Consider the following 15394-nt stretch of genomic DNA (forward strand, 5'->3'; position numbering starts at 1 on the left):
ATTACATCTACGTTGCTTATCTATAATAGAATTATTGGAGCAAATCAGTATTTTCTACTATAGTCTTTCAGGCATTATTTTTTAATCTTTATCCAGGTTAAACAGCATCAATTTTAGTATTAATAGTTATTACTAGTTATGTCTTTCCCCTTTCTATAGATAAGGAAACTTGGTGGGCTCAGGGCCTCAGAGCTGGGCTTCTGACACCGTACTGCACGGCTTGTGTTGCACGGTACCTTGACTGTGCTGTTCTCAGAACCTGAAATGTAAGCAGTAGCGAAGACTGAGGCTGTAAGTCGGCAGCAGCGTCCAGTGGGACCTTCGGCAGGTGCCCTCACCTTTCTGAGCTCTTGCCCCCTTGCTGGTAGAATCAGAGGCTTGGACCGAGGAGAGTGTCTGGGAGCTCTCTTCTGGTTCTAACACTCTTTGCGCCTGTGGTGGTTGCTGGAGATCTACCCTTACACCAGATGCCCCAGATTGCTGTTGTGAAAAAGGAGAAGACAGGAAGGAGAGTAATTCTGTTCTGTCCCTTGCCACGGGTGACTAGATGATGGCCTTCAGGTGGCTTTGCGTCTGCAGAGGGCAAATTGGGTCTGTGACAGCTATTCCAACTATTTGAGCATCTTACAAGTCTGACACCGACGTGTTTGCCTTTCATTGTGCATTTTATGAGGGGGCTAATAGAAATACTCCAGGAATCTGCACACTGTGTAGTGAGGTTGGACGTGGATGGTGGAACGGTTTATGTATTGGGGTGAGCTGAGGCTGATGTGGCATCTCCTCATGTGTCCCGACTTTGTCATGTCAGTCTTCACTGCAGAAACTCTTTCTTTCTAACCATGAAAGGGCTTCCTCACTCAGCTGGTTTCAACACATTAAGATTTAACAACTCTAAACAAATGACTGCTGTTCATTTTGTGGCTCAGAATAAAAAAAAATGAGATTAACTCAGAACCATTACCTTTGACCTTTCAAGTAGAGGTCAAGTCAGCTCAGAGACCTTGAAAAAGAGGACAGTTCTTGTGTGAGTGTATGAATAATGAGTCCTTTCCTCTTAGTGATCCGAGTCCCCTACGTGACAGAAATGAAAGGGATTTATAAGACTTTCCAAGTTACAATTAGATGGCGATGGCAGGACTGAGGTTTCAACTTGGGAGAAAGAAGAATAATTCTGTGACATTTTAGATAATTCAAAGCCTAATTTGGGTCAAAAATGATTTCTCTAAAGATATCTAGGTGGAACTTCATCAGCTGGAGTGTATTTTTCTGGGAATAGGATTGTAAAGTGGAACACTTGGCAATATGGGCCAGATGCAGACTTTGCTTACCTTGGACTCAATGCCATTTACAGAACCTTACTCAAGAAATTAATCAGCCAAAAATGTCCTGCAGTAAGAAGAATGCTTGTGGTGGCATTGTTTAACAGCCTAAACAAACAAACCAACCCCAACCATGTGACCATTCCATGTGACAAGATTCCTTGAAAATGACTCAATAAGTAGGTCTGTGTTTACTGATGTAAAAGATGTCTGAGATAAATGAGAATTCTGTGTGCTTATACACAGAGAATCTCCGAGATACGTTTGCAGATATCCGGGTTATAGGCAGTGTGACCTTACAGCTGGGGTCACCTGGCACAGCCCTGGTTTACGACTCTCATCCTGGCAAAATAATTAATAGCCTTCTTCCTCTTCACTGTCGAAAGTTTCCTGCTTTGGATGGTAATTATATGTTCATTCTAGTTATGGGTGGTTTTTCACTTTCTTCTTTATACCTTTTGCATTTTCTGAGTTTTTTTCCCCTTCTAAACGTTGAGCATGTATTATTTTTCAGGTGAGTGAAAATAAAAAGCTGCTTACATGGGGGATGGAGGAGTGGCCTCCTGCCCACCCAGAACCCACCTGCAAGCCCTGGGTAGGCTCCACTGCCAGGTTTCTGTCTTGGGTTAGGAGTGAGGCAACACTGAGCATGGGAAAGGTTGTTCCAGGCCATTCTTAGCAAAAACATTGGGTCTGATTGTCATGACTCTGTGCTTTAAATCATAGGATCTAGGGTTACTCCTGAATACCAGAATATCTGGTACGGTCCAGTGACACAGCCAATATCTTTTCTTCCAAAAAAAATAAAGTCCTGATAAGATAGTGGGAATGATTTAGTAATAAGAGGAAATTGGACATCTCATAAATAAGGAAAATTTTCCAGTTTGAAAAAAATACTTTGTGAAAAAGCCCCACCGTAAATCACTTACCAAGCTATTTTCCCGCCCACATTTACTTCTGTTTAGGATTTAAAGTATTAGAGATGTGTGTGCGTGTGTGTGTGTGTGTGTGTGTGTGTGTGTGTGTGTGTGTGAGAGAGAGAGAGAGAGAGAGAGAGAGTGAGTGTGTGTCCCCAAGATATATCTCTGAGCAGGAATAGTGGAGAAGGAGAAAAGAAAGAAAATAACATAAAAAAGCAGATATCAGGGTTTATTAGTTTCCTGTTGCTGCCATAACAAATTACTGTAAAAATGGTGGCTGAAACAACAGTTTTTTGTTTGTTTGTTTGTTTGTTTTTGAGATAGGGTCTTGGTCTGTTGCCTGTGCTAACATACAGTGTCAGACTCTTGGGCTGAAGCGATCCTCCTGCCTCAGCCTCCCTGAGTAGCTGGGACTACAGGTGCACACCACCATGCCTGGCTAAGTTTTCTATTTTTTGTAGAGATGGGGGTCTCCCTCTTGATCAGGCGGATCTGGAACTCCTGGCCTCCAGCAATCCTCCCGCCTCAGCCTTCCAAAGTGGTAGGATTACAGGCGTGAGCCACCACTGCGGCCAGAGAAAACAACTTTTTCTCTCACCCATCTGGCCAGAATTCCAAAAACAAGGTGTTGGCAGGGCTGCACTTGGCCTTCCCAGCTTCTAGTGGCTGTTGGCTTCCTTGACTTGTGGCCATGTCATTTCACTCCACTCTGTTCCTCCACGGTCACACTGACTCTCTTGTCTTCTTCTCTGCATCTGTTATAAGGATGAATATAGGGTCTGCCCGGATAATCCAGGATGGTCTCCTCATCTGAAGTCCCTTACTTAACTGTATCTGCAGAGACCCTTTTTCCAAAGAAGGTGACATTCACAGGTTCCAGAGATTAGGAAGTGGACATATATTTTTGAGGGGCCGCCATTCAACTTAGTCTACAGGGTCATGAGATTAATGCTAAAATAAAATTAGAGAAGGTGCAGGGTAGTCATGGTTAAGGGGGGGCCCTGTTTTTCTCCCACAGCCTAACTTTTTTCTTTTTAAACAACTGCTTTGTGTTTAAAAACACAAAGGGGAAGAAAAAGTACTTACTATACCTGAAGTATTTCTAAGAGGTGGCTGCATGAGACTCTCTAAATAGTTCCTTATTCTGTTAATAAGTGAAATTGATTACTATTTGTTTCAAATCCACAAATGGTTATTTTATTATTCGTTGCCAGGTAGGAACAAAATATTTTTCTCCAATCCCCACCTGAGTAGCAGCCTTATCTGACAGTTCTGACAGGAAGGACATCAAGAGAAAATGATGGTCCCTGTCCCTGGGCTATCACTAACCAGCCGGTGATCCCGGGTGAGGGAGCTGTTGTGGTTGGCCTCTTTCTTCAAGTTTACCATGAGGATAATCACAGTATTTCCCTTAGAAGGTTATGAGGACAGTATGGGCCAACACACATAAGTGCTTAGAATGGTGACAGCTCATAGTGGCCTTGTAATAAATGCCATCTGCTGTTGCACCTTCTATCTTGCCAGAATAGAAATTTCTCTCAAAGATGACCAGAGATAGAAACTAGCAAAACCATCTTCCTGAGTAGGCTTCTGAGTGGCAGAGAAGTGTACAAAGTGGTCACAGTTTTTTCTGGATGGAAAGAAAGATTAATCTCTAATTCCAACGTTCCTTTTATCCCAAGACATGGGGAAGATTTGGTGTCTTACCCTGCATTCTTCTTTCTCTCCCCCTTCCACATTTGAGCCTTGTAGTAGCTAAATAATGAACCAGAGAATTTTGATTCCAAACTGTCATTTTTTTCTAATGAGGTTTGCTCTAAATAATAGCATTGGCTCTAAGAAAATTTTTCTTAGTTTTAGACATTTTTAATCACTTTGAGTATTCCAATTAATTATGTTAAAAATATTAGGTGGAGGCTCTTGGATCATTTTCTAGTTTTTAGATCTCTAGTGAATGCTCAAATGGCATGATTTTGCAGTCAGTCTCCTGCCCAGTCTCTGGGCCCTCCAGCCCACCTTGCAGAAAGATGTCTAGTCAGGATTCCAGCATCTCAACTTCAGCTGGGCTGTCCTTCCCCAGCTCAGCAGCATTCAGTGGTTCCTTAGAGCAGCGGTCCCCAACCTCTTTGGCACCAGGGACCAGTTTCATAGAAGATGATTTTTCCATGGATGGAGGGTGGAGGGTTGTGGGGGGCGGAGCTCAGGCACTGATGCGAGTGGTGGGAGTGGCTGTAAATACAGGTGAAACTTCTCTTGCTCGCCCACTGCTCACCTCCTGCTGTGCGGCCTGGTTCCTAAGTGTCGTGCAAGACAGTTTTTCCACGGGCGGAGGATATGGCGGTGGGCAGGTGGGCAACGCACTGCGCAGCCTGGTTCCTAACAGGCCACAGCCGGGGGCCTGGGGACCACAGCCTCAGAGCCACCAAACAAAGACAGGGTTCTTGCCCTCAATTTTGCCTCAGACAAAACTCTTCCAGCCTTGCTGGCAACTGCTCCCTCCTCACACCCACCCTTGTGCCGAGGGCAGCTGGAAAGCTCAGGTTCCTTCTGTCTGATTGGTCTTTTCTCTTCTTTCCCATCATCCTTAAGGCTTGGCCCAAATGAAGGATTCTGTGAAACCTCAATTGCTCATTAGAAATGAGCCCACTCTCCTTCAGCTGAACGCTACCCCAATTTGATTCTGCCTTTTTTATGAGATCACATTTTGCATTATAGTTCTTCATGCTTGTTCTTATGTCCCTAGAACGTTACTAATTGGCACCAGGTGGGGGCTTGTGCCACAGTCATCAGTTTATTGCTTGCAGAGTCCAACACAACATGACGTCTTTGAAAGGCGAGAGGGAAGGGGCTGCAGCAGTGAGCGGAGCATGGGTGGCTTGAAGGAAGGGAGTAAATAGAACAGCGTTTCAGTTGCTTCTCTTCCGTTCCTGTGCTGCTGATTCCTAATGGAACAAGACTTGGACCCAAGGATGAAACACAGCTCATTTTTATTAAGTTGCATTCTCTGCATAAAGTCTCTTTATATCTTCTGCTCCTTCTTTTAAAGGTGTGCCACGTCATCACCGAGGTGAAATCTGGAAATTTCTAGCTGAGCAATTCCACCTAAAACACCAGTTTCCCAGTAACCAGCAGCCAAAGGACGAGCCATACAAGGAACTCCTAAAACAGCTCACCTCCCAGCAGCACGCGATTCTCATTGACCTTGGTAAGTCCACACTATCGACTGGAGATGAAAGTAGAAGTTTCACTCCCTTGAAAAATCTGAAGAGACTGTCCAGGTTATTTAGTGATTTGCCTTTACGTTTAGCAATCAAAATTTACTACTGAGACTTTTAATTTAAAAAGCCCTAGGGTAATCACAAATGTCTTCTTGAAGTATATAAAAATCTCTATATTTTCACTGAGCAGCTTGCTAACTCTGCTTGGCATGGAGGCGGGTGTTCATTAAGGCTGCAGTCATAACTGTGGTTCAGTTCAGTAATGCAAATATTGATAGGAGGTTTTTACAGTCAGCTGAAGGAGCATCCTGGACAACATTTAGATGTTCAGAACCAGGGCTTGGTTTAATTACAGGAGCTGCTCCCTAGCTGCTGTACTGCTTACAAACACAATTCATCGAAGAAATTGTAGAAAGCATTTTGTGTGTGTGCCTTGGGCAATTTTATTTTAGAAACTGGGTGGTACCTTGTCTCTTGGATAGTTTTTAGAAACACAAAGATTGAAGCGATACACAATCAGCCGTTCATTACCGACAGAGGGGTGCTGGGGGGCGGGGCACTGCTTTCGCTTTCATCTTCGAGTTGAAGCCCTGAGTGAGAAACTAAAAACCTTAATGGTAAAGCACAGAAAAGTAGCTAAAGTTTATCATGCAGCATTCTTGTTATGGAACACAGCTGTCTGTCTGGTTTGGGACTGTGCTGTATGGAGGTCAGTTGAACTGTCATAGTTTAAGAGTCTAATAGTCTGGCACCAGTGGCTACATGCGTTATTCCAAACCATGTGCCATTATTTCTGATATTATCAAGATCACATCATGAAATCATACTTGTCTGGCCATTCTAAATATGCCCTTTAACATCAAAGTGATATAACTAAATGTGGATGATAAAAAGAAAGAGTAAAATGGGGTGCGATTTCATTTCCTTTCATAAAGGTCTGGAATCTTCCTGCCTCCTGCAATTCAGTCAGTGGTGTGCTGGCGAATGTTTAACAAGCATCTCCTCCCACGCTCTCAAAAGGGGCCCTGGTGTTCAGTGTTTGCAGATTGCCATGGTGTAACTACTCCTGTCATAGCCAATTTTAAGCTACCAACTTGATGTCAGCGATCACAGAGCTGGGCACTGGTCACAGCTGTGCACAAACAGGGCCAATGGGAGCCAGCCCCGGCAGTCACTGGACTAAGTCACCTGTTTCCTGGAAATAACTGTAGGTGAGCTGTGCCTTCTTAGTCTCCCGACCTTGACATTAGTGATTCCACAGACCTTCTTTGACTGCCTGGTGGATTCCCTATACTCTAGGAAGCACACATTCTAGTGGGAAGATGGACACTAGACAATGGATGACCGAATGACTTAAAATTCTGAGGATGATACAAAGGGTATTTTTATTTCCAGTCTCTCATTTCAAATTCTGCTCAGAGCTAAATGGAACAATTTAAGAAGATGTTAGGATCACAGATCCTCATCCAGGAAGGAATCTTGGAGGTCATTCAGTTGTAGGGTTACTCTTCTTTCTGCAAAGGAGGGACCCAGGGCCGGGAAGTCAGAGAGTCAGTGTGGGATTGCTGGTTTGCCTGCACCACTCCCTGGAGATGCAGGAATCTCCAGCCTCCTGGTGAAAGGAGCAAAAGAAAGAAACTTGTTAGTCAACTGTTTGGAGCCACCATGAGACTGAATAGCTTTGCAGGTGGCCCTGTGTTTGCCTCAGGAGACCTCTGGCCTCTTGTAGCAGCTGCCAGGTAGTAAACAAAGCTAAGAGGACCAGGGGTCTTGCTTAAGATGAAGCCGGGCTGCCCTGAATAGAATAAGGGGGACACTCTAGATTGAATGGGGTTTCTCCCAGCACTGCCGGGACCACCTGCAGCATCTCTTGAGGAACTTGTGAAAACACATTCCTGAGGTCACATCGCTGACCTGCTGCTGATTTAAGAATTTCTGATGTGCATGTTTAACAAGCCCCCAGGTGACCCTGATGTGATTCCTGCTTGAAAACTGCTAGATGAAAGCGCTTCCCCCTCCAAGGGATGGAGTAGGAAAAAATTCATCCTGGAAAAACGTCCCTTAGATGAGTGAAATTCCTTAGGAACACTTAGCTTGTGCAACACTTCATGAAAATTAAGTTCTAGGTCGTTTAGAAATATGGTCTCCTTGTGGGTCTTTGCAGCATGTTTCTACATTTTGACGCATGGGTACAGCATTGTCACATGTCTTTTTTAATGTGAATAAGGGGGTTTGTTTGTGCTTGCGTTTGACATTCTCCACTTAACAATCCCGTTCTCATTTTGTGTATGAAGGTAGACTCTATTTAAGAGAAAAATTTAAAGGAACTGCATTTCTGTAAAATACAGTTTAAAGAGGCAGGCCTCATATCCCGATGTATCTGTAGGAAGGGTTCATGGTTTCTACCCAGTTTCCCTCTAGGTTGGCAGAAATGAGGCATTTTTTCCCTAAGCTGGAGTCTTCCCGAGCCAGAGTGCTTGCCCTTGCGGTGTGCGCCTGCTACAGCCTGTCTTGTTGAGTCAGAACCTCAGTCTGGAATCTTCTCACAAACTTTGAACAAATACGACAGCCAGTAAACAGTGTTTTGGTCATAATGTGCTTTGAGTAAGCAGCGGGTGCAAGGGGCTGAACATGTCCTCAGGTGTGCACTGCCCTCGGCCCTGTCCCCTGCTGCAGGTGCAGGTCAGATGTGTGGTCTTAGTGACATGCAGTTTGGCCTTCCCAGTGCTAACGCAGTAACTTCTAAATCGGGGCTGGAGGGCTGCAGTGCTCCGCACTGGGGTATATGAGTGTGAATTGTCCAGGGAATGCCTTTAATCCTGCTGGTCCGTTCTCCGCCCGCGTGGCCTGCCTTCCCTCCTCACTTGTGTGTGCTCAGGAAGAGGCCGGGTTGCCGTGTTAGCCTGGAATGCCAGTTCCCAAACAGCGGGTCCATCCTTGATGTCGGGATCCCTCTCATGCTGAAAAGTATCACAGAGCCCAAAGAGCGTTTGTTTACATGCATAATTTCTGTCAGTATTTACCATATTAGAATTTAATTAAAACTGAGAAAGTATTTACTTTAAAATAAGTATAATAAACTCATACATACAAAATACTATGAAAAATGATTTTCCAAAATAAAAAAATTAGTGAGAAGAGTGACATTGTTTTTACATTAAAAAAAATCTATTTAATGTCTGATTTAGTAGAATCCACTGGATTATCATATTTGCTTCATTCAGTCTGTTGTGCTTGTGTTATTTGATGTATATGAAGAAAAAGCTGACCTTGCCCAGATCTGTAGTTGGAAAAAAGAGGGAAGACCTCATGGACTCCTAAAAGTGTCTCGGATACCCCAAAGGCCCTCAGACTGAGAACCACTGGCCAAGAAGAATGTAAAATAAGAAAGCAGTATCTCCCCCAAATAGACTTGGTTAATAGCACGAAGCATGGGCTGGACAGCAGAGTCAGAAGGGCAGTCATCCTGCTTCTCCCGGTGGTTGAGAGTTGGAGCCAGAGACTTGTGGCTGCTTGCCCAGCCTGGTAGTGGACAGTGGGCTCGGAGGCCTTCCTTGCTGCGCTGAGTCCCAGCACTGTGTGGGACAGGAAGGTACATTGGGGCATCTCATGGAACACACTGGAAAATTTGTTTTAGGTTGCCCGGGTTTGTTCAGGGCAGGTTTCTTGCATAAAGAAAATAAATTACAGTTTCTGAAACTGCAATGTGGAAGACTTGACTGGTTTGAGTAATAACTAAAGATCTGAAAGTTTGGGGTGCACAGCTGTTTTGGTGAATCTAGATGTTGGTAATGTTTATTATTGTTATTATTTGGAACTCATATTTTCAGTTCTAGATATTTGTGAATTCCAAATTTCATGAAAATCAGTTGCTGGGATGAAACTTTCCTTTGCCTCTGGAAGTCTGTTGGAAAGTGAGATTTTCAGGCTCATGTGGAATATTATAGTTAATAGACTAGTGGTTCTGCAAGGCTGTTCCTCTGCCAGGTACATTATTTCATGCTACAGGACTGTCTTACATGTGCCCTTTTTTCCAGTCTTGGGTGGAAGCTGGGTTTGAGTGATGTGTATGTCGTATCTGGACAGTCGCCCGTGACTGGCATCAGGCATTGCTCACGCCCCCGCTCAGCAAAGTGTATGTCCATGTTACATGAGAGGAGGCTGAAGTTCGGAGAAGCCAGATAGTCCACTTTGAACTGCACGTGCCGAGAGCTAGTTGCTTATTTGCTTCAGACGCCATTGAAATGTACATCAGAGGGTTGTTCTTAGCATAAGAGGTGCTACATACAATGTTTTGCTGGCAAGATGGATAATGTTCAAAATCTGTGGTTGGTCAGAAAGGCGTCTGAGCCCTTTCACTCCCGTACCAGGGACTCTGGAGCAGACCTCGAGGCCAGTGCCTGCCAGGCCTGTGTCCACACACCCCATGAAGCACCAGCGTGCTCGCATTACAGTTCAGTTGCACATGCTGCTCCAGGCTAGGAAGATGCCCTGGCGTAACCATACTTACGGTACTCACACACACAGTTCTGCACACAGCCCAGAGAGGGTCAGAGACCCCAGGAGCCCCCACTCCTAGTGCCTGTGCTAAGCCCTGGAGGAGAGGATCAAGCTGGGAGGGTGATTATGTGGGGCTTCAGGCTTCAGGGGAATTTGTTCTTAGAGCACTGGGGAGCTATTGATTGCTTCCTAGCAGTGCAGGGTATGTTGGGAGAAGCTTTGTTGGGGGAAGAGGTAGAAGAGGCAAGAAGTGAACACAGGACAAGAAATCCAGGCAGTAGTTAGGAAACCGTGGCCATCCTCCTAAATCCAGTTCAGATGAACCTGTGTAGACTGACTAAACGCTTTCTCACTCAGCTGAGGGGGAACCCTGACTATGTCCGCCCCCCTCTGCTGCGTCCAGTGATCATGGTGCGGCCTGGGCGCCCTTCTGCCTCTGCTGAGCCGGACAGGTATGCAACTGTCACCCGGGTCCCCACCTGGCCTGGCCGCCGGTGGCTGGGCTCCAGACCTTTCTTCTCTTTCGTCACCTTCCTGCTCCCTGGAAACGGTGCTTTCCCTTCAGTCACATTCCAGAGGAGGGGAGAGGGGAGGTGACTGGTATCAGCCACAAAAGCCTCCTGGACAAGGCCGGGCGTGGTGGCTCACGCCTGTAATCCTAGCACTCTGGGAGGCCGAGGGGGGTGGATTGCTTGAGGTCAGGAGTTCGAGACCAGCAAGAGCGAAACCCTGTCTCTACTAAAAATAGAAAGAAATTATCTGGCCAACTAAAATATATATAGAAAAAGAATTAGCCGGGCATGGTGGTGCATGTCTGTAGTCCCAGCTACTCGGGAGGCTGAGGCAGGAGGATCGCTTAAGCCCAGGAGTTTGAGGTTGCTGTGAGCTAGGCTGACGCCACGGCACTCACTCTAGCCCGGGCAACAAAGCGAGACTCTGTCTCAAAAAAAAAAAGCCTCCTGGACAAAGGAAGTATTTAAGTCTTATTTGAATACCAGCTTTTTGTGAAAACAATCAGGATGTTGAGAGCTTTTAAAAAAAAAAAAGTCCCTTTTTCTGGAAGGTAACTGTTTTGTGTAAAAGAAAACACCTGCTGCCCTTCAGGCTGTTTCGAAACACTGCTTGAGGTTGGTGTGAAGCACCTGCAGGCAGAATGTGCCAGCGTGGGAGCGCAGATCTAGGGCTGTGCATGGCCGGGGGTGGGGGAAGAGAGCTGTCCCGCCTTCTTCTGAGGAGGGAGGCCATGTCTGGAGGACCAACAGGCTACTCCTTGTTGTAGATCAAAATCCAGACATTTGTAGGACCAAAGGTGGTTCTAATTTCTTTCACCTAAACCACCACCAAAACATGAATAATTGCTGATTTTTCATTGCGAACATTATTCCAGGAACAACTGGCTGACTTGTTTACGGAGCGCCGTCGTAAAAGCTGATGGATATTACGATGCAGCTGCTGAAGATGGTGCTTTCACCTGAACCACATCGGATTTATTTTCCTTCCTTTCTTTTTTGATTACAACTAATACATATTCTTTTCACAGGGAGAACATTTCCAACACACCCGTACTTCTCTGCCCAGCTTGGAGCAGGGCAGCTGTCCCTTTATAACATTTTGAAGGCCTACTCCCTTCTAGACCAGGAAGTGGGATATTGCCAAGGTCTCAGCTTCGTAGCAGGCATTTTGCTTCTTCATATGAATGAGGAAGAGGCGTTTAAAATGCTCAAGTTTCTGATGTTTGACATGGGGCTGCGGAAACAGTATCGGCCGGACATGATTATTTTACAGGTATGGAATGTTCCTTATGTCTTTAATAAAACAAATGCTAAGAATGTTTGTTATCCCTCTCCAGGTATATCTGAGGAACTCTTCCACCACCAGGTGACATTGTCATAGCTGTCATTGCTGACCGTGTGCTCTGTGCTAGGCCGCGTTTCAAGTGCTTCCTGTGTAGTTGCCGCCATAATAGCGTAACAGGAAGGCACTGGGAATTGGCTCAGTTTGTGGACGGGAAAACTGAGACTCAAAGAGATGATGGAATTGGGCCAGGTCACACAGCTAGCGAGTGGCAGAACTGGAGCTTAAACCCAGGCCTGTCGGATGCCAGGGCCTTCCCCTGTATACCTTCGTGAACCATCAGGCGACCCAGCCCCAGCCTCCCTGCCTCTGCTCCTGCTACTTCCTCTGCCAAGGACCCTACCCCCATCCCGGTCATCAGGTTCAGCTCAAATGTCACGTCCTGGGAGAAGCTTTTCCTGTGCCACTGGTATCCTGTCTCATTTCTTTTGCATAACACGTTCACTGAATTCACAGAAATTATCTTTTTTGTTTACTTCATTTATCTGATGATTTTCCGACTTTCCCTAGCATGTAAGCTTCGTGAGAGGGGAGGGGTTTTACTTACTGGTCTTGAGCTGAGTCCCTAGTTTCTAAAACAGTACCTGGGATGAAGTAGGCAGCCCGTCGGTTTCATTGAGGGAATGAGTGTCAAAAGGCGACCGAGCGCGGCAGCATGTTCCAAGTGCCGGGTGCTGCTGCCGCCTTTCAGAGGTGGGGAAGCTCGAAACACTGCTCAGAACACTGCCGCACGTGTTTGTGTACCAGCAAGATACCGTGGTTTCAGAGCCTTAGAAAGAAAGTGTTGTGGGAAAGGTACAGTAGAGCCAAGGACTTCATTTGAGAGCACCAAATTGTGTGAGTCACAGTCCTTGTACTGTAGCAGCATACATCTCATGAAAGGAAAGCCGTTTCGTTCCCTGAAAGATTTGTAACTTTCTGCGTGCACTGTGAGGTTTTTCCTGCACCCCCTTCGTTATCGTTAAGGGAGGGGCAGCTGTTGTAGGGAAGCGGAATTTTTCAGTTTTATATAATTTAGTGTAACGCATGACTCTTTTGGTGCTGGTGGCCTTAGATTAGACTCCCTTAGATGCAGAGGAGCCACAGCCATTGCTTAATGGGATGAAATTGAGCCTCTAGTACAGTTTTGAGTGCTGCCCAGCTGGGGCAGCACAACCCACCTTGCAGCATCTCGGTGGGGTTCTCACCCTCCCTTCCTTAGGCTCAGCCATGGACTGCTCAGATCTGGGGTGGCTCTAGGAGTTCTGTGAGCCCCGGGACTCATTTTGGGACTACTGGCAATTGGAGTGAGCTTCCTGCCAGAACCACATCATTCTCTGAAGCAGGAACCCTGGAAGTTCAACTTTCATTGGAAAAAGTTACATTATCTTAAGACAAACACTAGTTGTCTTGTTTTAACTTGCCCCAGACTATATACTTCATCTGTTTCAAACCTAAAGAAGTTATACTTGTCTTGCCTATCTACTAATTTCAGGAGTCCAGAGGAAATTTACTAAGTGAACAAGTACAATGGACTTTTTCTGTGGGATCGTAATAGGCTCCTTTCTTAGCAGAGAGGCTGGCTTTCTGTTTCCAATGCTCCTGGGCTTGAGTTTTGCTAAGAATGTGAATTTCTAAGAGAATCTATGAAATGTTTCCACAAGACAGATGTTTAGATTCTCTTCCAAGGAACACAAGGAACAATAAAAGGAAGTGACAGGAGAAGACCCAGCGTTCGCGTTCTGGGCCTACACCCGGCCGGGGCCTGGCGCACAGCGGGCGAGTGGAGAGCTGAGATCCGTGGGTATCACAGGCCACATAGAGTGTTTAAAGTGCTGGTCGTTCTCGCTCACGCCCACCCTGCGAGTAGGATGGCTACCTTGGCACATGCGGCAGACATCTCAGTCTCACTGCCTGTGGCGTCCGTCCCTCAGATCCAGATGTACCAGCTCTCGAGGCTGCTCCACGATTACCACAGAGACCTCTACAACCACCTGGAGGAGCACGAGATTGGCCCCAGTCTCTACGCCGCCCCCTGGTTCCTCACCGTGTTCGCCTCCCAGTTCCCGCTGGGATTTGTGGCCAGAGTCTTTGGTGAGCATTTGTGAGTCTGTTTGCCAGAACCAGCATTCTCTCCTTAGATGAGAGGTGCTTATTGTCACCCCATGTGAGTCTCCTTTGTACACCTGTGTTTCGTACAAGAATAGGTATCGTTTAGGATTCTAAGTTTGGTTGGGGTTGGGTTTTGTGACTTGCAAGCCCTGCTTAACTTTAGAGATCACAGGGATTCCCCATTTGGCTTCATCTTGTGGAGTTTAAGTCAGGTTCTCTCAGCGTCTCGGCGACAGGCCCTCCCTAGAGTGGACGTTTTGAAGACTTGGCTGAGGAGCTCTGGCGTCTGTTTCCCGCCAGTCGCCCTCCTCAGCTGCTCGGGGTTGTGGCTCTTGACTGATGGTGACCTGGGCCTCTGGGCTACCGCCCCTTCCAGATGCCCTTTGCGTCTCTTCTTCCCCCACCCTGGGTCTTCACTGTCTCTGAAGTCACTCTCTCGGAGACCCCTGTGGGACTTGGAATGACGCCTGTGTGTGCAGGACGCGCCCTCCGGCCTCAGCCACCCGCCCGGGCCCACGTCACAGCCTCTGCACTCCTGGGCCCCGTCGGGCCTGAGGTGTTCACAGTAAAACCATCCCGTTTTCATGATTTACTTTTTGAGAACATTGTCTCCGGCGAAGGTAAGTAGATGTTCCCAGGCCAAGTCTCAAAACTGCCTTGAGCTGGCAGGAGGAGGGCTGTCCAGTTGGAGCTCAGTGAGTACTATGAGCACGAGCGATTCTTACACAGTTTGTTTTTCCAGCCTCAGAATGAAAGTAATATTTTTGACAATTCAGGTTCTTTGTATTTTTTTTTTATTGTGAAGAAGGAGGTTACTAAAAAATTGATAGTTATCACATATCAAGTGTTTTTAAATGTCATTTATGGTCAGTCACTTGATAGCTTAAAAACATGTAATCTTATACTTAAGATTTGTTTTCAGGATTAGAGAGCATCTTAAAGGGAATGTTCAAAAACATTGACAGAGTACTACTTTAGGCATACTTTGGTAAACATCTTGCATGTACAAATTCTAGAAATCCGAAAAGTTGCTTTTTAATATAAGTGAACATTGACTCCTCTTCTTTCCCTCAAAGTATTAGATTTTTATTATTCACTTCTGTCCACAAGAACCTTAAAGAATTTCCCATTTAGCTCTGCTAGAAGCCATGTTGTTAAAATACTCACTACCCCTTTTTGTGTAACTTACCCCTCCCCCCCAAATTGATTATTATTTTCTGTCCCTGAAAAAAATAATCACTAAAATAAAATAGATACTAAAATCTATCTCCTGACTAAACAAATCTTTAGTGAGATTTCATGAAGGTTTATGCCATAGTTAAAAAATAAAAATGACTCAAAGCCTCAAAATTGTGTGCTTAGTTTACTAACAAAAGAGTTACAGAAACTATAGGGTCTCTAGCTGTAGGCTTCAATCTTTCGTGCCAGTAATTTTCATGGTTTTGACTTTTCTTACCCTGGAAATTAAAAGAAAGTCATTAGTCTACCTCCC

The 15394-nt window shown here is 45.7% G+C and overlaps 1 protein-coding gene across 7 annotated transcripts in view; it reads left to right on the top strand.

Annotated features, from left to right (window-relative positions):
• TBC1D1 (TBC1 domain family member 1) overlaps nt 1–15394 on the top strand; it is a 200581-nt gene that overhangs the window by 168873 nt on the left and 16314 nt on the right. For all 7 annotated transcript variants that reach the window (XM_045550515.1, XM_045550512.1, XM_045550514.1 and 4 more), the window contains 3 exons: nt 5286–5444; nt 11498–11742; nt 13725–13884. In XM_045550515.1, the coding sequence (XP_045406471.1) occupies nt 5286–5444; nt 11498–11742; nt 13725–13884 (564 nt within the window). The remainder of the gene's footprint in view (nt 1–5285; nt 5445–11497; nt 11743–13724; nt 13885–15394) is intronic.

The sequence above is a fragment of the Lemur catta genome, chromosome 4, assembly GCF_020740605.2.
Source record: "Lemur catta isolate mLemCat1 chromosome 4, mLemCat1.pri, whole genome shotgun sequence".
Lineage (NCBI taxonomy): Eukaryota > Metazoa > Chordata > Mammalia > Primates > Lemuridae > Lemur > Lemur catta.